Source organism: Sinocyclocheilus grahami, unplaced genomic scaffold (genome assembly GCF_001515645.1).
Source record: "Sinocyclocheilus grahami isolate Dianchi unplaced genomic scaffold, SAMN03320097.WGS_v1.1 scaffold357.1, whole genome shotgun sequence".
NCBI classification, from domain to species: domain Eukaryota; kingdom Metazoa; phylum Chordata; class Actinopteri; order Cypriniformes; family Cyprinidae; genus Sinocyclocheilus; species Sinocyclocheilus grahami.
Window position 1 is genome coordinate 312,485 of NW_015505536.1, and position 23,467 is coordinate 335,951.

General features: G+C 35.8%; 3 protein-coding genes across 7 annotated transcripts in view; 1 reads left to right on the forward strand and 2 right to left on the reverse strand.

Annotated features, from left to right (window-relative positions):
- The window catches only part of LOC107548902 (uncharacterized), a 40,237-nt gene extending 23,584 nt beyond the window's left edge, over nt 1-16,653 (forward strand). For 3 of the 5 annotated variants that reach the window (XM_016229762.1, XM_016229763.1, XM_016229764.1), the window contains 5 exons: nt 921-1,051; nt 3,617-3,731; nt 13,841-15,911; nt 16,054-16,142; nt 16,295-16,653. In XM_016229762.1, coding sequence (XP_016085248.1) covers nt 921-1,051; nt 3,617-3,731; nt 13,841-15,911; nt 16,054-16,142; nt 16,295-16,378 — 2,490 coding nt within the window. In that variant the 3' untranslated portion in view covers nt 16,379-16,653. Of the gene's footprint in view, nt 1-920; nt 1,052-3,616; nt 3,732-8,903; nt 9,420-11,252; nt 11,709-13,840; nt 15,912-16,053; nt 16,143-16,294 lie in introns of those variants that run through there. The other 2 variants (XM_016229766.1, XM_016229765.1) reach the window with 2 other exon arrangements.
- Nucleotides 16,654-17,823: 1,170 nt separating this feature from the next.
- On the reverse strand, nt 17,824-19,240 carry LOC107548906 (putative ferric-chelate reductase 1). Its single transcript, XM_016229772.1, has 4 exons — nt 19,178-19,240; nt 18,728-18,871; nt 18,365-18,465; nt 17,824-18,266 (listed from the first exon to the last, which is right to left on the reverse strand). The coding sequence occupies exons 1-4, from the start codon at nt 19,215-19,217 to the stop codon at nt 18,174-18,176; spliced, it is 378 nt and encodes a 125-aa protein (XP_016085258.1). The 5' UTR covers nt 19,218-19,240; the 3' UTR covers nt 17,824-18,173.
- Nucleotides 19,241-22,050: 2,810 nt separating this feature from the next.
- Nucleotides 22,051-23,467, reverse strand: LOC107548907 (putative ferric-chelate reductase 1). Its single transcript, XM_016229773.1, has 4 exons — nt 23,405-23,467; nt 22,955-23,098; nt 22,592-22,692; nt 22,051-22,493 (listed from the first exon to the last, which is right to left on the reverse strand). The coding sequence occupies exons 1-4, from the start codon at nt 23,442-23,444 to the stop codon at nt 22,401-22,403; spliced, it is 378 nt and encodes a 125-aa protein (XP_016085259.1). The 5' UTR covers nt 23,445-23,467; the 3' UTR covers nt 22,051-22,400.

Below are 23,467 nucleotides of genomic sequence, written 5' to 3' on the forward strand. Positions count from 1 at the left end.
CTGTGAAACAGGAAGCCATGGCTGGATAATTTCATGTTCATAATCACCCTGGAGTGCTCAAAATTGTGAATATGAATGGGAATATACTTCAGAGATATTTTACTCAGAAGAATTTCTAGGGGTGCCAATAATTGTGTCAAACGTGTATTTGAGAAAAACGTTTATTTCATAATGATATTTCCCCCCATTTTAAATTCTTATTCTCCAATGAAAGGTTAGATATTTGTGAATTTAGAAAAAAATAAAAGATCAAAATGATTAACAATGCAGATTTATTTTCAAAGCCTTCTTTGATCATATTTACCAAGGGTGCCAATAATTCTGACCACGACTGTATATATATATATAAAAACACAATTTATATCATGCAATTGTATTTATTGTATTTATTATTATTTTTATAATAACAGTATTATCTTACTTATTGAAAATAAATTACAAATATATTATTTATAAATAATGTATTTAAATATAATGTAGTATAAAATATAAAAAGTATATTAGTATTATTAGTATCATCCAGGTGGATGCTGCACACTGGTGGTGGACGAGGAGATACCCCCTGACAATGTAAAGCGCTTTGAGTGCCTAGAAAAGCACTATATAAATGTAATGAAGTAATAAAAGTTTTTATTATTAATAGAATAATACATATTAATAAATTCATAGATGAATAGTTGAATGAATGTTTGAAAATGCTGAAATATCTAATATGTTTCCAACATATATCTAATAAATATCTAACATATTTAATATGATCATTAAATTATTGCAGCAGAATGTGTTTGCATTTTGTGATTTTATTATGTAGGTAGGTAATGTGTAAAGTAAAGGTGTAATTTATTATTAATTTACAACACTGGAATGTAAATAAATAAACTGGCTGACACAAGATGCCATGGCCTTCTTTGAACAAATAGAAAAAAACTCTACGGGAACAATGGCTGATGGAAGGATTGAGCACCCTGAGTGAAGAGGAGCAGGAATGTGTGAAGGCCCAGACTGAAGATAACCAGCAGCAGGCTAAACTCCTGCAGAGCAATATCGACAGGTACTCTCACATCTCCACAAATGAAAAGGGAAAAAAACTAAATCACTAATAGTGTGCAGGGTTCGCAGCTTCATCTTGATTGAGACAAGCAATTGGAGTATTCTTGTTTAACCACTGTGATGGGCTTTCAGTGTTAGCCAAGGGTTAGACAGACAGACCTCACTCACAGTATTACATAAACTGTCTTGGCAGTGAGAGCCTGTTGACTTACGACAAGCTTTGTCTGGAAAAAAACAACCATTACACAGGAGGTCATACCTGAAGCAGGAAGGATGACTAACAAAAGGACAAATTAACCGAGGCAAAAATATTTTTCAGCTAGAACCACTCTCTTATAATGAGAGTTCCCATACAGTGCTGAGAGACATACTCCTTGCCTGATTTCTCCCTGTGGAGCTTTATATAGATGGAAAGGAAGTTTGCTTTCCAGCAGTTCACTCAAAAATTAAAATTTGATGTTTATCTGCTTACCCCCAGGGCATCCAAGATGTAGGTGACTTTGTTTCTTCAGTAGAACACAAATGAAGATTTTTAATTCATACACAAACAAAACCAAATTAAACCCTGCGGCTCGTGACGATACATTGATGTGTAAAGACACGAAATGATCGGTCTGTGCAAGAAACTGAACGGTATTTATTTAGTTTTTTTACCTCTGATTCACTGCAATGTCTGAACTCTCCTGAGCGCATCCTCGACAGCCGGCGTGTGACGTGTCTTCTTCTTATTCTTGCTTTACGGCGGATCGCAGACTTATAAGTGCATTACCACTACCTATCTCTCAAATGGACCACTGACACTCCTAATTGAGATTGTAGATAGAGGGTCAATGGTCCATTTGAGAGATAAGTGGCGGTAATGCACTTATAAGTCTATGATCCACCGTAAAGCAAGAAGAAGATGCGTCACGCTCCGGCTGTCGAGGACGCGCTCAGGACAGTTCAGACATTGCAGTGAAAAAACTATATAAATACTGTTCAGTTTCTTGCACAGACCGATCGCTTTGTATCTTTACACAGCAATGTATCGTCACGAGCTGCAGGGTTTAATTTGGTTTTGTTTGTGTATGTTTTTTTTTTACTCTCAAAGTCGTGATTCCCATTCACTTCCATTATAAGACTGACAGACTGCAACGGTTTGAGTTAAACATCTTCGTTTGTGTTCTACTGAAGAAACAAAGTCACCTACATCTTGGATGCCCTGGGGGTAAGCAGATAAACATCAAATTAAAATTTTTTGGTGAACTATCCCTTTAAGATCGATTTGAAGGCCTTAAATGACTCAAATCTCCAAAGAGCTTTCTCTTGACGAATAGACTCCACGATATGATGGCTGCTGTTTAAATCAGATGGATTAAGAGCGAAAAAGCAATCTGATGAGAATCCCCACAATCACAGGACAGAGGAGGCTTGTCAACTCCTGTAAGTTATCTTGACGTATAGGTTCATGGCCCCAAACAAAACATAAATGAGAGTAATCATTCTGAAACTCTGAAACTAAAACTCAATTTTCAGTATCATCCGCTCTCTGCACATGCCATAAAGAATGTTTATGCCATAAAGATTGAACAATACCGAAAAATTACACAAGGAGGTGCCATTAGAGTGACTTTCATGAAAGCAGTCTACTTTTTACACATTTTTAGCCGTTGACTTTTTTTTGGCAGATTTTTTTTTTATGGCATACAATCAATAATGAATCAATAAATACCTGTATTATAATTTGCTAGAGTACTAAATTAAACTACATAGATGGATTATGTACAATAGTGAAGTATTAGTTGAAAAGAAACCAGAGCTGTACTTGTTTTTAATAATCAGAAATCAGACCTGTGCTTGTACTTCTGTTTGAATATTTTTTATTGAAATATTATGTTTTAAATATTATTGAAATATTTTAAAATGTTTAGTTTACCTTATTATTTTATGTTTTAGGGAAAAAGCCTATTTAGGGATGGGACATTTATATGTTATAATCTTTTATAAAAAAAATTTGTGTGTTGTTCTGAAATCAAGATGTTGTATACAAACAAATAATAAATGAAATAATAAATGAATAATAATCAGTTTCCAACATGTTGGTCTGGGTCTGAATCAGGATTTATGGAAACTCTATAAATTCAAATTGTTTGCACACAGGCATAATAATAATAATTCACTCAAAAATGAAAATTGCGTCATCATTTACTCACCTGTTCATCTCTAAACCTGTATAACTTTATTTATTTGAGAAAAAACACAGAAGAAGATACTTTGAAAAATGTCTCAGTATTATTTGTTTTCCAGTCAATAAAAATCAGTGGGGTCCGATGTTGTTTTACACCCCTTTTACTTTCATTGTATGGACAAAAACATTTGTGTTCTGCAGAGTAAATAAAGTCATACAGGTTTGGATCGACACGAGGTTGAGTAAATCAAGACAGAATTTTCATTTTTGGATGAACTATGCTTTTATAAGTAAAACAAAATGTGTTGCATTAACTTAACTCAACTGAACAATCAGCACAAATATAAATAAATATGTATATAAATAATATATACAAATATTTGCCTGCATCTTTTGCAGAATAGAGCAGGAAATTGCGGTTCTTGAGACACAAGAGCTGGAGCTTTCTGCAAAAGAGGAAATTCTTCTGAAACAACTGAAGGAGGTGGAGAAAACTCCAGAGGACATTATAAAGGTATTGCTTGTGTAATCACTTTAAAAAGCCTGGAGACTCCTTACCGCTTATTACAACACCGAGCCACTTAAATTGGATCAGCTTTTGAGTTGGAAAAAACGGAAATCATTACAATGCAGCATGCTGTGAAGATGCCCCTCGGTTTCAAATTGACGTCAAGATAAAATTGTTTGATGTCAGTTGCTGCTGTGAGGATAGGATCGGTTTGCGTGATATGTGATCTGGTGTGTTTTGTATGGTTTGAAACTTGGTTTTGTTCTTCTTATCTCTTCATCAAATCCGGTTTTGGTACTGCACAAACTACTGTATTTCCCTGCAGGAAGTAAATGCAAATATCCGGCCAGGTAAAGAAAATTATTATTTTTGCTATATTGCTATTTGTACAGCATTCTTTCCCATGACGCTTCCTCAACAGACCTACACATTGCTTCTTACAGAGCCAGTCCAATACATCTACACTGCCATACCTGATGTCCCAAAGTCCTATACCCCCAAAACCAGGAGGAGAATTGTCAAGCCAGGAAAACATGAATCTGATGAAGAACAGGAGAAAAAAGGTACAGCAAAGGCTTTGTTTACACCACCAACTATTTGCTGATATAATGAGCACTTGAAATATTGCACAAATATGTCAGGATGTTTAGAACATGTCATCAAACTGTCCACTTCTGTAATTATAGCAATTCAAGGTGCGTAAATGCTGTTTTCATTTTCTAATGAAAAAAAAGATGTTATCCATGACTGTAATTATGAGCATCACACAGAATTATGAAAGAGGCCCAATAATCAAAATATCACCAGCTGAACAGGATATTGTATCTAGCTACAGACTGCAAGATGACACGTTTTTTATTAAAGCAATAAGCCACTATAGAGCCCATGTGCTACAGTGTTTTTTATCATGGGTAGGGTATATTTTTAAGCATATTAATCATATTATCTAGAATAGTTCCTCCACCAAGTAAATGACAGTAAAAACTTTACTTTTAACAAATGTTGTTCTTTTCAACTTTCTATTTAATAAAAAACTGAAAAAATGCATAATGGTTTTCACAAAAATATTAAGCAGCAAAACTGTTTTCAACATTGATATTAATAAGAAATGTTTCTTGAGCACCAAATCAGCATATTAGAATGATTTCATGAAGGATCGTGAAACACGGAAGACTGGCTTAATAATGCTGAAAATTCAGCTTTACCACAGAAATAAATTACATTTTAAAATGTGTTGAAATAGAACATTTTTGAGTAAATTGTAATAATAATAATGCACAATATTAGTGTTTTTACTGTATTTTTCAAATGAATGCAGCCTTGGTAAATATATAGTAAGAAACATCTTTCAAAAACATTTAACTACTGATAAATATTTTTTATAATTTTTTTTTAATCTCTTGATTTGGTTTGTGTTTAACACTGTTATTTCCTTCAGCTACATACACTATGAAGATCAGTGTGGAAAAAGATCTCCGCACTGGTGAGAGTCACATCCTTTCCACAGCCACCATCGCACCTCTGGATCTCCAACAACATGGCATCAAAGTCTATGATGATGGGCATAAATCTGTCTATGCTTTACCACCTGATGGACGGGACTCCCAGAACGACATGAATGAGATGAGCCCTCTTGAAGTAGAGGAACTTCTGATGAAAGCCTCAGAGAAGAAAGACCCAACAGATGTGGAATACCACGAACCAGTGTTTTCAAGCCCATTCAGTCGACCTACAACCCCTCAGAGGACAGAAAGAGGCTACATCAGCCTTCATGGCCTTCAGATGCCCAACAAGAACCAGAGTCCCTTTCAGGCTGAGAACTTTACCAAACAACAAGCCCTTTACATTCCAACCACTAAAACCAACCAGTATTTGGGCACCAACCAACTGGCTCAAAATGGATCATATGCTAATAGCAAATACAGCGGCATAACCAGGATCAGCCCAGCATCTTCTCCCATACAAGAGTATGAGGAACAGCTTCGGATAACTCCAACAGCAGACTCCGGGCTGGGATTCGGACGGTTTTCCCCTCTGAATCAAAAGGAAGACTCTAGTGTCAACTTTATGAGCTTCCTCCCTCCTGAGGTGGAATCTGGTGAACCTGTTACCATGATCTTCATGGGTTATCAGAACGTTGAATCAGTTGAGGAGGATGAAGGAATCCAGGCTGAACTGGTAGTTATTAGTGATGATGATGATGATGATGAAGATTCTGAGGAAGCCACTTTGTCGTACCACCCTCTGGGCTACCGCAGCAAGATCTTCAAACCCAACAGTACGGTGTACCGCTCTGAGATCAGGCCTAGTGCCATCAGAACCTCCAGCTCTGGAAGACAGATGCTTGGAAATGAAACCAAAGACCTGACAGACACAGGTACCATTCGAAGAGTGAGAAGACAATTTGGTTTCTAATTCCATTCTAACTTTTAGTTCCTTGCATTTATTTGAGTTATTGGTAAACCTTTACAATAAGGTTCCATATGTTAACATTAAAGGGATAGTTCACCCAAAAATGAAAATTCTGTCATTAATTACTCACCCTCGTGTCATTCCGAACCTGTAATACCTTCATTCATCTTTAGAACGCGAATTAAGAGCGATTTAAGATCCGACAAATTAAGATCCGAGAGCTTTCTGACCCTGCATAGACACAAGGCATCTGAAATGTTCAGTGCCCAGAAAGGTAGTAAGGACATTGTTAAAATAGTCCATGTGACATCAGTGGTTCAACTTTAATGTTACGAACCTACAAGAATACCTTTTCACGCAAAGAAAATGAAAATAATGACTTCATTCAACAATTTCAGCCTCTGCCACGCTTTCAGAAAAGTAAAGATAACTATAACGATAACTATATTAGCATCCACACCAATGCACAAGAAATTTCTGCCTTTATGTCGCATTAAATGCTCAAGCTCATAAAATCTGGATAAATGATTTTATCGTTCATGAAAAAAAAAATTGTACTGAAAGCAATTTGACTCCTTCATTCTCACAGAATTGGAATGATTATTAAAACTTTATAGTTATTGTTATAGTTATCATCCTTGGTGTGAATGGGCCTTTAATCAGCATTATTTACTCAAAATTTTAACAACTGAAGTGAGTTGGCTCCAGTGTTGTTTGGATCGCAAAGTTCTTTTATAGAGTGTTCCACAGAAGAAAGTAAGTCATACAGATTTGAAACTAAATGAGAGTAAATTATGACAGAATTTTCATTTTTGGATGGACAATTCCTTTAATGCATCAGGTATCATGAACAACCACTTTCATACCATTTATTAATCTTGGTTAATGCTAATATCTACATATGCCAATACATTTTGAAAATGTTTTGTTGTATAAATGAACATTAGTTAATGTATTATGATTAAACATGAGTCACATACATTATAAACAATTAATAATGCTTTTTCCATTCTTAGTCCATGATACCTAATACTTTTAACTGATGTCGAACCTTATTGTAACTTTAAGAAAGCAAAGAAACATTACTGACAGCCAGACCTCTAAAAATACTAGACTTATCATCAACTAAAATATCTGTCAGGGGAGTATTAATGTGAACCAGTCTCCTCAAGTCTTGCTGCTTTACTTCCACCTAGTGTTCTATCTATATCTTCACATTTTGTCAGGGTTTCATATGTTTGAAGCATCCACACTTGGAAAAATGCATGACATGCATGAAATGAAACTTACTGCTTGTCTTATAACAACTGTTTTATTTTTATATGATTCATTAAAAAAAAAAATGCTTTGATATGTTCACTTGCTGCTGTGGTACTTTTGTGTTAGTACATTGACTGTTTTTGAAGTAATACATTTATTATGGATTTACCATAACACAAAAATATAACATGCTAGCTATATAGTAAAAAAACTGTGAAAAACCTATAAAAACTGTGGTAACACTGTCAAAAATAAAATATTCAGAAAAGAAATCCCATAGTCACTTATTGTAGCAACAATTTCTATGGTATGGTGGCAGAGGCTATGGTTACCATGGTAAATGTGTGTAATGGCTGATAAAACATAATAGCTTTCTAAGATATCTTTCGGAACCATTATTCATTCTTTACATACTGTCTTTATTTTGTTTCTTTATAGGTTCAGCCTTTTCCGACAGCTAATGTGTGATTTAGGGTAGTTTTGTCTTTTTTTTTCTCCAACAGAGTAATGCACCGTTCTCGTCCATCAGCTATAATTGAGCACTTTGTCCTTGGTAGCTTTTAAGACGTCGTGTCTGCTCAAGAGGTCGTTCATAACATCTGCTAAAGAGAGTGTTATGTAATAATCCTTGGCTTGCATTACATAAGGTGCAAAATAAATGCTAACGTTCTGCATATTCAATGTTTTCTCTGTTTTGTCATCCCCTTGTTTTGGCACGCCAGTGCAGGATGAATGTGTTAATCATCTTCTCTAATGACAGGCCGAAGACAAATCAATTGATTTGATTGATTGGATAGTTCTGGATTTTGATTGGCTTGAAACAAACTAACTACCTGCATGCATAATATCTTGGTGTGGTTAAACTGAAGTATTTTTACTGTCCTCTCCACAGCGCTGTCTCAACTAGGAAAATATATGTAACCTCTTCAAATGTCGACATCTTGTATTTCCTGATGAGGATGAAATGGACTGAGAGACTGATCTGGGAAGAAAAAAAACTGCTTATGACATGAATCATATTTGCGTGCCAAAAACAGCATTTGTTCATCATTTCATGTTGTACATAATGTTCTTCATTTGACTGCTCTGTAAATTATGCTGTTTGTTGGTAATATTTTTTCATTTTTGTCTTTTTTAATCAAATAGGAAAAAATATCTGGTGACTTACTTTTGCACCAGAAATGATATTTCAACACTACTGATATCACTCTTTTGTTTAACAAACGGTTGAAAAAATACAATATGCTATAGTTATATATTTTTAATCAGTGATGTTGTCACATTTTCTAGTACAAAAAAAATATATATAAACATCCCTAAAACGATATGCATGTACTTTATTTTTTTAATTACTATTTTAAATACAGCAGAAGATATTAAGAGATTTTTTTGAGAATATTAAATTTTTTGTTAACCAATTTTTAGAGAAAGAAAAAGAAGGGAAAAAATAACCAATTGAGTAAAAAAATATATTTAAATATACTTTTATTCAGAAAACAAGTTACATTCTTTTAAATAAACAAGTTTTAGTATTTTACACATTTTGCTTTGGAAGCAAACTTATCTTGCCTTACAGTAAAATGACAAAAATATTTTGCAGTCTGGTATTTGTTGACATGTTGACATGATTCACATCAAAATTGGTCTAAAAGAAGTGACAAGTGTTTACAACTCCAATATTATTTCTGAGTCACTTGATCTTCGACTTGGCCACTGCGTCAGTGCAGAGGGCAGGTTTTGAGAGGACAGTCATAAACTGTATTATGGCCGATCCCATTCTCAAAAGATGAGAAACCCATTATATGAAACCTTGAGAATATGCTTGATTGACAGAAAGATTTTAAGAAATTCCTTGTGCAACTGTGTGCGTGTGTTGGAACGGCTGAGGCTGCTCAGCTATTGGCTGTTTCTGGTACATTCAGAGTAAGTCACAGTCTCTGTGGTTACAGAGAAGCAGAGCTTCAGCCAAGACAGAATCGCTGAGCACGTACCCTGTCCTCTCTCTGCTCGTAACACAACAAGGTAGGACACTGAGAACTTTATGAATAGTCAGACTTCTACTTTATGAAAATGAATATGGGGTGAATAAACTTGTTTAGGTGTCATGCTGTTGGTTTTATATTGAGATTGTGCTGGATTGCTGTTATATTTTCTTCTGGGGTGCTGTAAAGAATGTAATATTATTGAGATGCTATGACAAACAGATGCTAAACTCACTGGATTTGTGCTGATATGGTCTAAAGAGACTTGATTTTTTTGCAAACAAGTGTGTGAGAGTGTACGCTTGCATGAGGTTTTTATCTGCAGTCTGTATTTTTTTTAGAGATTTCGATGTGTGTTTGCTCTTTCTACTGTATTTTATATCAGACTTAATATTGTTGCATTATAAATGTGAGAAATAAGATTGAAAAAGTACTTGCATTGATATTTGGTATGTATATTGTTAAATTTTTTATAAGCTTGCATGTCATGGATTTTTAAGAATTATGAATCAGTTTCAATAAAACTCATTATTTTGGGCTTGTATTCATCAACATCTTCTCTGATTTGACCCTTAAGCGTGAAAATGTTGCCGTCGCTGTGGAACAACCTGAGAAACAGAAGCTGTGAAAGTTTAATTAATCCCAGGCTGCTTGTACAAACCTCAAGCACTTCAGAAAACGTGGAATACGAGATCTGAGATGTTGTCAGACAACATCAGCACTGGGCTTCTCAGCTGAATGTGTGTGTGTGTGGGTGTGTGTGTTTTAGAGTGAATTAAAGTGTCCGCGTGGGTGAGTGGAGGCGTGTGTGTGTTTGAGTGTGTGTGTGTGTGTGTGTGTGAGATGAGAAAGTCTCCTGCTCCATTTCACACTCCCATTAATGCAGAGAAGAGCAGAAAACTGCATGAACTCCTATTAATATGTCAGCAAAAATATGGGTAACATTTTAAATGTATTCATAAAATCCAGTATTCATAATGGCTTATAATTACAACTTAAAATCAGGTATGATCCTTTATAAATTGAAACCACATTTATAACTGAAAATTCACTAAATTTCATGTATTATAATGGATTATTTTCTTGATTAAATTATGTGTGCGTGTGTGTGTGTGTGTGTATATACAGTGGGGCAAAAAAGTATTTAGTCAGCCACCAATTGTGTATACAGATTATAAAATATATTTCAGATTTTTTATCACATAACACTGTAACATCTAAATGTCTCTTATATATATATATATAATTATTTTCTACTATATATTTTTTCATTTATAATTTGTGTTTATATATATATATATATATATATATATATATATATATATATACCAAATGAACAAATTATGTTATTATTAATAGTAATATTATATTAATATTTTATACACATAATGTATATATCATTTTATATTATATATACATTTAATATTCCTTTTCATATTCGGTCAAGGTCTAAAGTATTATTTGTTCTTCATTCACATTTATTTATTAATATTTATTCTGTTGCTGTATTAAAGCCACTTTTTACTATTTACAAGCAGCTTCACAAAATATTTTCTCAAAAAGTACATGTAATCAATTTTTTATAGTCATGTATAAATAAAACAAAGTCATTTTTCTATTCAAGCTGATAAATCTCTCAAAATTCTCTATTTGAGACATTTGTATCTTAGTCTGCAGTGCTCTCATGCCGCATAGTGACATTTTTTCTCATCTGAGAACATATCCAAGGGCTCAGTGCCAGTCACATATGTCTGAATGGCCACCTACGCTCTGGCCCCCCAGCACCTGTTACTGTGAATCTCCATGCAGGTTATTATTTCATTCTGAATAGAGCAGCCTTGAGCCTTAAATGCTCTTTTTCAATGATCTATGCTCACACAATGATGCACACAACTTTTTGATACTGAAACAGTTCAAAATGTATCTCTCAGTTGTATTTATTAGTGATAGCTCCATCCCAAACTGTTACATTCCCAATGGCATCACTTTCTAAAAGAAGTAATTTAAGGAAATCCATCAGAAAGTGACAGATGACCTCACTGACAAGCCAGTTATTGATCAGTCAGCAAAAACAATGGAGCGACCAATCAGAGTTGATTGTTTGTACCAGGAAGATGCCCTGAGGTGACCACTCAGCCAACATCAGTGACATCAGACCAACTCGCAATGACATTTCTGCCAATAACTCCTGTATCAGACCAAGTTCACTTCCTATCCATGCATCCACAACATATTTACTCAAGCCCAGAGTGCTTACGGATTCCACCGAGAAGATTTTCTTGGCAAAGTGGAGATGATCTCCTTCTGGCTCCTGTTTATAAAGCTCACGGTAGGTACTGGGACATGCTGGTACCTCCGTCTGCCTTCAATGCAAATGTTATTGTCACTGAATAATTTATGGAATACAGATTGTCATGACACAAATGCTGAGATGGAGAGGGTGCGAGAGTGTTGAAGTTTTCTCACAAGCTGAGCTGCTAGAGGAGTCGTCGGGTAGGGGGGTGTTGCCATGGTAGTCAACACTTTACCGCTTGTCATTTTCATGAGGCTTTGTGCCTTTGTGTAGCTTGATTGGGGTGAAATGGGCAGGCGCTGAAGTGGATGGTAATTTCACATAATTTTGACTGTTTTTAGTGGTCGCATTAGCATGCCGCTTGAGTTTTGAATGATTGTGGAGACTTTCATGCAGTGGTGGTAATTATACCAAACAGACATCAAGGAAAAGCTAGTCAGTGAAAGTATTTCAAGCCATTTCAAGTGATGTAAACAGCTTATGAAATCTGTGAATGGTGCTGTCAATTTGTGCAATTTGATTTCAGCACAACTTCCATATTGTACTGATATCAAGTTATTTTCAGCATGAAAGTGTGTAATTGTTGTTTTGATGTTCTGAGGAGGAAAAAATCCCCTTTCTAATCCCCATGGCAGCTGATTTCGTCTGTCAGAAAGAGTTTGAGCATTAGATCACACATTACTTTGGCACTCGGCAGTTGGTACGAATGAGATCAGAAAAATCCATGTAAACAAACCACGCTGCCATGATCAAACGCTCTGCAGTGGCGCATCAACAAGACAAGACAAATAACGACATGCAATGTGTGATTGATTGTTAATTCTCACATAAAATGCCCTCTCAATATGTATAGAAATATGAAAATATATATATAAAAAAAAAAAACCTGTGGTCAATGAGAATGTTCAGTCAGAGGATCTCGCCCTCAAGGGATTTTCTTCTTTCTCTTCCTTTCCTGGTCTGATCCAGAGCCTATGCTGATTAACTGCGGGACAAAAGTTTCATGCATGAGGAGAAGAGCCAGTTCTGCAGTCTTATATAATGAATCTACTTATTTCTGCCTACTAAAACCCACTTTTGTGGAAAAAAAAATCACTGCAATAGTAAACAATTGCTTCCACTTTATTCTTATACACTGGAATAATCTCATATAGGGCATATATGTTGCATTTTTTACATAAGGAAGCCAAGGTGAATTTCAAATGCTTGTTTGTACACGTTAAAAATAGCTTTCACACTGTGTTAAACAGATGTAAAAGTGTGATTTGGCAGAGTCACTTCAAAAGGTAAGAATGTTTATGCAGAATGAAACTAACACTTAACTAACCTGGTTTTTGAAGTGCTGTGCAAATACAACAACATGGTGCCTTTCAACACTTGAGCCTCAAGATTAGGGGAAAAATCATAGGTGTTGCTTGACATGTTCAGGAGTGCTTCACTCACTTTTTTTCCATCTTAGTTCCCATTAGAATTTTTGATTATGTGATCTCATTTCTACTTTACTGAAAAAATGGATGCAGCAAGCTACTTGAGGTAATTTCACTCAGAATACTATCCTTACCGGGCGTTTTTTTATTTTATTTTATTTTTTACATTAAATAGGCTGTTGTGCTTCCCTCTTACAACTGCTATTTTGATTTAATTATTTCGACTCCATTAACCATCAACCATATGTGTTGTAGGCCTACTGTACATACTGTAAGGCTTGATACCTAAAACGTTGTTCGTATGACAATGTGCCACATTTTTTTTCTCTATCTTATTTAAAATTAACAACAGAATCGCATTTGTTCCTCAAATTGTTAATGGAACCATTAAAGAACAGAAATAAATTACTCAACATAAAATGCAATCAATTGTGCCACCATTTCTAAATATTTTAGTGGCTTTAGTTTATTTGTAAAAGTTATCTGTCAAGCAGGTTTTAAACTCAGAACCTCGTGCAAGGAACATTACTTTAAATCACATCAGCTCAAGCTCAGGTAACCCCTTAAGACTGAAAACTTAAGCCCTGAAAAACTTTCTCGGAAATTTAGCATTACATAAGAACTGTACTAAACATGAGTGGGTGCAAATTAGCTTTGATATGCTTTGAATGTTTTGGTGATTAGGGAAATGAGATTTCTCTTGCTGCTTTTGAATTTATTTGTTGTCTTTTTCTCTTGCAGGGAGCTACAACTGAGCCTGAAGAGGTGGATAGACTGGAAGAGATTGCAGGTTGTTCTCATCCTGAGAGTCCAGAGCATACAGAGCTGAAGTCCCTGTCTGAGCCTGTAACCATGGAGACAAGTGAAAACTCCAGCACAGCAAACATAATTGACTGTGAAATGGAAGTCCTGGAGACTGAGTTACCTGAGAGCAAGGACACAGGAAACAACGATGAACAAGTCTGTTATGATGCTGACATTTTAGAGTCCATTAGTACAAAAGTTGTGTCTGACATTTTAGCAGGCTTACCTCCTACGGAGACCAAGGCTGATGATCTGGAAGATGTTTGCAGTACGAAAGAGGCGCTTGTCTTGGAGGATACTCAAGAAGAACTTTATCGCAATGAGTCAATTACCTCTTCAATATCTGACACTCCGTCAAGTGCTGAGAGTGTGTATGAGAATGATGTCATGCATAAGAGACAAGATTCTCTAAGACAGGAACCAATGGAGAACATAGCATCCCAACCAGATGATGTTGACGATGGAGATATGTTAGACCAATTGGGTATTGACTCACAGGAAGCCATATTAGAAAGTTTTGGATGTGAAGATCCAGAAGAAACCATCCTTGAGCACTACATCCGAGAGGAAGTTCTGTCAGACGTCTCCACAGAGTCTTGCCATGACCCAGATGAGCTAGAAGAGTGTCTTCGGGTCGAAATAGCTGCGGTGTCATCAGACAGCGACACCGATGATAAATGGAGGAACATCTTCTCTTCCTCCATAAATAAGGAAGATGATGATTCCTACATTGACAGTCTTGAGCTGAGTGCACAAGAACTCTTTATTCAAAAACCTACAGTTGGGAATACTGAGGACATGTCAAAGGAAACTGAAGAGCTGGAGATTCCGGTGGGAGAAGAAGTGCTAGAACAACCAGAAAATGAGCCAGTTCAGCAAGCGCAAGAGATATCTTACAATCCTTCCACACTGTTCCACGGCTTGTCCAAGATTTCCGAAGACGATGAGGAGCTTGGACGAGGCTCAGCAACCCACAAGAGCAATTCATTTGATTCCGTCAAATCCGATTCCAGCAAAAAGGTGCCGAAAGATTATTGTGTGATTCAGGAAATGAAAAGCGAGAACGTCAGCACAGAGCATGTGGATTTCAAAGTTGCTCGCCAGCAGTGGCTAGAGATCGAAGAGCAAACAAAAAACTTGACACACCATCCAAGCACACCAACAACTCGATCTGGAACCTGTCAAGGTAGTCACAGTTCCATGTATACACCTGTCCGCAACATCGAAAGGCCGAAGAGGGATCTTGAGTGCTTGTCGCTTGTAGAGGATTACGCACACACCCAGTTCAGCCCTTGCTCTGAGGATTCAGGTCTGGACGACTCTAGCTACAGATCACCATTTGATGATCCAGAGACCCCAACTGAGAAGGAGATTCGCCTAACCTTGGAGCGTGAGGAGAACCTAAGGCGTGAGAGGGGAATGTCAAAATCATACTCCAGTGACTGTGTACAGATAAGGGCGAGATCTGCCAACTTGAACCCTGGGAAACTATGCCAAGAAGTCGATGAGAAAAGGAAGATGTTGGAAGACCAGGATGATGATGATGGAAGTATATCCAAATCTCTCAGCAACAAGACGCCTTCTTTCATCATTACCTCCTCACCAACCAAGAGCGCACAAAAACAAGACATGGCCGCCAATAATGTTATCATCCTCGAGCCAGAGCCTTTTCCTCCAAGTCCAAGGCATGGAAAGATGGTGTCCTCCAAATCTGCTGACTGGAGACCTGAAGATACCCCTAATGTCATAATTTTGGAGACATCGAACCTCATCATTCGAAGTGCATCTGAGTTCAACTTGAATTCTGACTCTGAAGAAACTCCACAGAAGATGTTCCTCAACAACCCGTTTTTTAAGCTGCGGTCTAGGAGTACGATATCTCTAGTTGATGAGGAGATTATGACGGTGAAGCAGCGAGAAGAGGAACTCAGGCGTCAAAGAGCCAGTGTTTACTCGAAGGATCACTTCCTGATGTCTCCAAACTGTTTGGACAGCTCATCATTTACAGGTATTTCATGCCAAGAGAAAAATACAGACAGAATTTTTCATTCTGTTGATCTGAAGTAATGACTACATCACTGAGACTGCAAACACATACATGTCATTGTCAGAAAAGATCTGTTTATTCTTGGTTGTCAATTTAATTTCAGATGATGTGCCACTTAAATGTAAATCATCCCCTTCATCTCCAATGAAAACATGCAGAATGGATCGTTCAGCTTTGTCATGTGATCATCGAGTAAGTATATGTAAATATACATGCAGTGTCAGAGCAAAAGATGGATATCGTATGGACCACATGGAATTCAAATGATCGGTATCTTCAATATATTAGGTTGCAGAATTTTTTTTTCAAATAGAATTAAATTACTTTTATTGTTCTCTCACTAGTTTCCTGAACCCTACAATGGAGGCCGACGTAAAAGTGCCATGGCTCTGCGCTGGGAGGCAGGGGAGTTTGCGAACAATGAGTAGAAATGGACACTGACGCCAATTTGCAGCTGGTTTACGTAAGATAATTTTCAATGCTCAAACTCGTCTGTTTATTGTGATAGCATATACACCTGCTACTGCTGCTTGTGTGACTTTGTTAATGATCCAGAAAAAATCTGCATATGCCGAGATGCCTAAATGTTATTTGAATGTACTGTTTCATGCATATTTGTGATTCCTCTTTAATGAGGTATCTGGAGAGACTTATAAACCATATTTTTAGTGTTTTGTCTACAAAGTTGAGGAGAATATGTATTGTATATTCATATTGTATTTTCTTGTAAGGCAATGTTTGTATATCCCTAAATTATATGAAAATATGAAGCAGTTTTACAGGGTTTTAGGATCAAATTGAAGTGAAAATGTATTCAAAATGAATGTATTTTGTTAAATATCGCTGAAAACAGATCAATTTGGTATCTTTTGTCAAAGGAACATTTTTTTTTAAGAATTAATCTGAATTTGATTGCTCTAATAATATAGGGAAATTTTTGAATGAAATATTCTGCATCCAGATTACATTTCAGTACTTTAGTTACACTCAGTATGAAAACCGTAAATCTATTTAGTAATTATATAAATCTTAGAAAACAATCTATTATTTAAAAATGACCTGTTGCTTTGTTGTCTACAGATAATGTGCATATTTATGTCAAACCGCCATGCTTATAAAACAGTATTGCTTGCTAACCTTTGAATCCATGTCAGTCTCAAGAAAATACTTGCTTTGCATATCGTTTGAACAATCATGTGTTCAAAATACGAATTCAAAAATAAATGTCAATTAAAGGCAATTGTCCATTTATACTACAACAGTTAATTATGTTGATAAGCAACCACACCATGTTGCCTATGTATTAATGCCTATGTAATAACACTTCACAGGAGAAAAAACGTCTTCACACACAGAAATTACTATAGATACAGACAAATTGCATGATATTCAATCTAAATGAAGTAATTAATCAAAACATGGTTTTAGATATACAGCCAGCAGCACAGGTACCCATGATCCTAAAGGACTAAAATAACAGTGCAAAGACACAGATTAATACAAAACATATGCACATATTTTAGAAGATAAAGCTAGTAACACAGTTTAATTTCAAAAGTTTTATTTAAAAAAAACTGATCAATCTGTCACAGATTGTCATCTGTGCAAAACCCTAAAAAAAAATGGTCCACTTCATCCAAACTACATTCAGTCTTTGTACAAAATGGACACATTGTTAATAATATTTACATTTCAGGCAACAGTAACAGTCTTTAAACCCACAAATCAATATTAGGCACTAGAATCAAGAATAAGGTGGTTAAAACATGATTACTTCATATTTAGAAAAAAAACATACACAGCATCAAGACCAGAATAATTACTTGATCTGTAAACATTGTTAACTGAATGCGGTCCCCAAACATCACACATAAAATATGTTCTTTAGATTCAAAGACTTAAAAAAGCGAATCAGGAAGAGATATTTAAATAACAAGCAGAAGTTGTTCTTTACGACAAAAAAAAAGTATAGGCAAGCAATATTGTACATATATATATTTCAAAAATAAATTATAAGTGCTAAAAATATACTAAATTGATTTATACCCCAGTAGACAAGACATTTGATTTCAAATCAGACAATTTCATTCTAATAATCAACGTAAATTGACAGGTTGCCTGTCGTAATTCAGTCCTACTCTATATTTCTTTGGCTTGTTTTAAAATAAGCATGATTAGTGAAAGTCCCAAAGACTAAATGTGTAAACGACTGCTGAGAGTGTGTCATACTGCACTGATGGTCCAAAGGAGAACAGTTAGAAATCCCAGATTTCCACAAAGATAAATAGCCAGAACTATGTTTTTAAAACAAGATTCCTGGGAAAAGAAAAAGAAAATACAATGGACATATCAGGATATATCATCAATGAAATGCATGTGCTTCTTATGAGGAAGTAGGCACAAACTCAACTCACCACACTATAAGTCTCATTCTCATCAGGAACAAACACAATCTCCTCTTTGTCATCAGAATTAATATGTTCAGTGTAGATTTTGACATTTTTTAAATATTTACCTGAAAAACACACATAAGTATAAGATTACTGAATGCACATTTAAATTAAAGAATAAAACATCCACAAATAACTTGTTTTTCTAGTACAAAAAGAAAGACCCAACATTTCAATTACTACTGCAGTATAAAACCTTTTACAATTTAATGGATTCATCCAGCACATATTATTTCCTGCATAGGCGCAAAGAAACACTACACATATAATAAAATAACTGCTCTGAAAGGGATTCAGAACACACATGTCTGAGGGCAGTTTACTGACCTATAGGTAAAAATCCCCTTCGATGGACTTCCAGAACCAAATCAGCCAGCACAAACCACACCACAATGGCTGCCAGGACCCCTGTGGACCACGGAGCAGGCAGGAACAGAGCTTGCTGATGGATCCCGAGGAAGATGGTGACAACTAAATCATGAAAACACACAGCTTGGTTATGACAGTGTTAATAACACATACTGCTAATACTTCAGGCCCCCCTGAACTAATATTAAAAGTCATAACATCCGCCATAAAAAACACAACTAGTCTCCATAAGAGTAAACTATAAAATATTATATGCAATCAGCTACCAAAAAAACGACACTATTTTATTCAGACAAAACTCAATTTTATTGAATTTACAAAGCTGATTTCTTCTGTCAGCATTGTTGTTAATATGGATCTGAGCCACATAATTAACCGTTCGAGACTATTCACAGCATTGTTTCTTACCAGCCACGACTTGAGCTGCTGTTCCTGTTCCAAAATGCATCCAGTTGAAGATATATCTCCTGTGAGCAGGTTATACAGAAAAGACATTTAAAAACATGACTTATGAATTAATATTAATATAACAGTTATCTACACAACAGGTTTCTAAAATAGTATAGACAACATACAACAAATTCAGATGCTCTGTATACTGGACTTGCATACTGTACACATTTTTTGCAGTATGTATAGTGTGTTGACCATTTTTAAAATAATATAGCTCCTGACAAACAAATTAGAGGATTTGTACATGTTCAAATGGCATACTATCATACAACTCATTTTTTTTCAGTATGCATACTGTGTGTTCAGTGTTCAATAGGAATTTTGGATTTTTTTTTTATGTTTCAGAAATCAGTCTGTTCTGCTCACCAAGGCTGAATTTCCTTCCTAGGTACATAGCTATATGAGGATATCTATGTGCTAACTCAGTGACTGCTCCCCTTCTTAGGGTTTTTAAGTAGCGGTCTCCCTGAGCCCTTGCCTAGACAGTGCTTCTCCCCTGCTGAGTTTTAAGTAGATAGCCATCCCCTTGGTCTGGGCAGCTCTTAGGAAGGTTCATTTCATAAGACCCTTTGGATATAGCTATCTGCGTTCTAGCTGGGATTGTTAGTAGCAATCTTTCAGCTTCTCTAGGCTTCCAGCCTCTTCAGTGGTCTTATGTATCCTGGCTACTATTGCTCACATAGCATAGCTATCTGAGGATGGTTGTGCTCCTAGCTTGGTTAGGGTGTTTTCCCCCTTATCTGAATTCGGGCTACCTCGTTTCTATCAAGTTATGTGAGCAGCCCGAGGCGTAAATAGCTTGGCCCCTTTCTGAGGAAAGGTTTGGTATATGTCTGTCACCTCATTCGTGCTCTCTCACCAGGTGGACAGGCATGCGCTTCGGCATGGCGTGATTGGATATCGTTCCCCAAAGTGTCCCCTAGAGGGGGACGCAGCTCGAAGTTCCCTTGAAGGGGAACATCTGGGGTTACTCATGTAAACATGGTTCCCCTAGAGGGAACGAGACGCTGCGTCCCCTCGCCATGCCTTTGGCTAGCCTCAGTCAACTGAGTAGGTGATGTATTCAGCAGGTGCCCTTTTATACTTTCGGGTACCCACCTATGATTCGGTACGTTTTCACGGTTCAAAATTCAAAATTCACAGTTCGGTTCGGTGTGTTTTCGATACGGGTGGGGGGTAATTGCTTACACCGCAATGTTGGAAATATTTCTGTTTTAAACCATGAAGGCGAGCCAATGGATATCACATAAGCAACGTGCAAACTTTACGAAGAAATTATGCCGCTGGTTCTCTCACTAGTTTCCTGAACCCTACAATGGAGGCCGACGTAAAAGTGCCATGGCTCTGCGCTGGGAGGCAGGGGAGTTTGCGAACAATGAGTAGAAATGGACACTGACGCCAATTTGCAGCTGGTTTATGTAAGATAGTTTTCAATGCTCAAACTCGTCTGTTTATTGTGATAGCATATACACCTGCTACTGCTGCTTGTGTGACTTTGTTAATGATCCAGAAAAAAATCTGCATATGCCGAGATGCCTAAATGTTATTTGAATGTACTGTTTCATGCATATTTGTGATTCCTCTTTAATGAGGTATCTGGAGAGACTTATAAACCATATTTTTAGTGTTTTGTCTACAAAGTTGAGGAGAATATGTATTGTATATTCATATTGTATTTTCTTGTAAGGCAATGTTTGTATATCCCTAAATTATATGAAAATATGAAGCAGTTTTACAGGGTTTTAGGATCAAATTGAAGTGAAAATGTATTCAAAATGAATGTATTTTGTTAAATATCGCTGAAAACAGATCAATTTGGTATCTTTTGTCAAAGGAACATTTTTTTTTAAGAATTAATCTGAATTTGATTGCTCTAATAATATAGGGAAATTTTTGAATGAAATATTCTGCATCCAGATTACATTTCAGTACTTTAGTTACACTCAGTATGAAAACCGTAAATCTATTTAGTAATTATATAAATCTTAGAAAACAATCTATTATTTAAAAATGACCTGTTGCTTTGTTGTCTACAGATAATGTGCATATTTATGTCAAACCGCCATGCTTATAAAACAGTATTGCTTGCTAACCTTTGAATCCATGTCAGTCTCAAGAAAATACTTGCTTTGCATATCGTTTGAACAATCATGTGTTCAAAATACGAATTCAAAAATAAATGTCAATTAAAGGCAATTGTCCATTTATACTACAACAGTTAATTATGTTGATAAGCAACCACACCATGTTGCCTATGTATTAATGCCTATGTAATAACACTTCACAGGAGAAAAAACGTCTTCACACACAGAAATTACTATAGATACAGACAAATTGCATGATATTCAATCTAAATGAAGTAATTAATCAAAACATGGTTTTAGATATACAGCCAGCAGCACAGGTACCCATGATCCTAAAGGACTAAAATAACAGTGCAAAGACACAGATTAATACAAAGCATATGCACATATTTTAGAAGATAAAGCTAGTAACACAGTTTAATTTCAAAAGTTTTATTTAAAAAAAACTGATCAATCTGTCACAGATTGTCATCTGTGCAAAACCCTAAAAAAAATGGTCCACTTCATCCAAACTACATTCAGTCTTTGTACAAAATGGACACATTGTTAATAATATTTACATTTCAGGCAACAGTAACAGTCTTTAAACCCACAAATCAATATTAGGCACTAGAATCAAGAATAAGGTGGTTAAAACATGATTACTTCATATTTAGAAAAAAAACATACACAGCATCAAGACCAGAATAATTACTTGATCTGTAAACATTGTTAACTGAATGCGGTCCCCAAACATCACACATAAAATATGTTCTTTAGATTCAAAGACTTAAAAAAGCGAATCAGGAAGAGATATTTAAATAACAAGCAGAAGTTGTTCTTTACGACAAAAAAAAAGTATAGGCAAGCAATATTGTACATATATATATTTCAAAAATAAATTATAAGTGCTAAAAATATACTAAATTGATTTATACCCCAGTAGACAAGACATTTGATTTCAAATCAGACAATTTCATTCTAATAATCAACGTAAATTGACAGGTTGCCTGTCGTAATTCAGTCCTACTCTATATTTCTTTGGCTTGTTTTAAAATAAGCATGATTAGTGAAAGTCCCAAAGACTAAATGTGTAAACGACTGCTGAGAGTGTGTCATACTGCACTGATGGTCCAAAGGAGAACAGTTAGAAATCCCAGATTTCCACAAAGATAAATAGCCAGAACTATGTTTTTAAAACAAGATTCCTGGGAAAAGAAAAAGAAAATACAATGGACATATCAGGATATATCATCAATGAAATGCATGTGCTTCTTATGAGGAAGTAGGCACAAACTCAACTCACCACACTATAAGTCTCATTCTCATCAGGAACAAACACAATCTCCTCTTTGTCATCAGAATTAATATGTTCAGTGTAGATTTTGACATTTTTTAAATATTTACCTGAAAAACACACATAAGTATAAGATTACTGAATGCACATTTAAATTAAAGAATAAAACATCCACAAATAACTTGTTTTTCTAGTACAAAAAGAAAGACCCAACATTTCAATTACTACTGCAGTATAAAACCTTTTACAATTTAATGGATTCATCCAGCACATATTATTTCCTGCATAGGCGCAAAGAAACACTACACATATAATAAAATAACTGCTCTGAAAGGGATTCAGAACACACATGTCTGAGGGCAGTTTACTGACCTATAGGTAAAAATCCCCTTCGATGGACTTCCAGAACCAAATCAGCCAGCACAAACCACACCACAATGGCTGCCAGGACCCCTGTGGACCACGGAGCAGGCAGGAACAGAGCTTGCTGATGGATCCCGAGGAAGATGGTGACAACTAAATCATGAAAACACACAGCTTGGTTATGACAGTGTTAATAACACATACTGCTAATACTTCAGGCCCCCCTGAACTAATATTAAAAGTCATAACATCCGCCATAAAAAACACAACTAGTCTCCATAAGAGTAAACTATAAAATATTATATGCAATCAGCTACCAAAAAAACGACACTATTTTATTCAGACAAAACTCAATTTTATTGAATTTACAAAGCTGATTTCTTCTGTCAGCATTGTTGTTAATATGGATCTGAGCCACATAATTAACCGTTCGAGACTATTCACAGCATTGTTTCTTACCAGCCACGACTTGAGCTGCTGTTCCTGTTCCAAAATGCATCCAGTTGAAGATATATCTCCTGT

Excerpts from the sequence above, each read along its gene's own strand:
- LOC107548906 (XM_016229772.1), bottom strand. The coding sequence starts at position 19,217 with ATGCATTTTGGAACAGGAACAGCAGCTCAAGTCGTGGCTG. Across the intron at positions 18,872-19,177 it reads AGCAGCTCAAGTCGTGGCTG|TTGTCACCATCTTCCTCGGG; the intron begins GTAAGAAACAAT and ends TTCATGATTTAG. Across the intron at positions 18,267-18,364 it reads AGAATGAGACTTATAGTGTG|GAATCTTGTTTTAAAAACAT; the intron begins GTGAGTTGAGTT and ends TTCTTTTCCCAG.
- LOC107548907 (XM_016229773.1), bottom strand. The coding sequence starts at position 23,444 with ATGCATTTTGGAACAGGAACAGCAGCTCAAGTCGTGGCTG. Across the intron at positions 23,099-23,404 it reads AGCAGCTCAAGTCGTGGCTG|TTGTCACCATCTTCCTCGGG; the intron begins GTAAGAAACAAT and ends TTCATGATTTAG. Across the intron at positions 22,693-22,954 it reads AAGGGGATTTTTACCTATAG|GTAAATATTTAAAAAATGTC; the intron begins GTCAGTAAACTG and ends TGTGTTTTTCAG.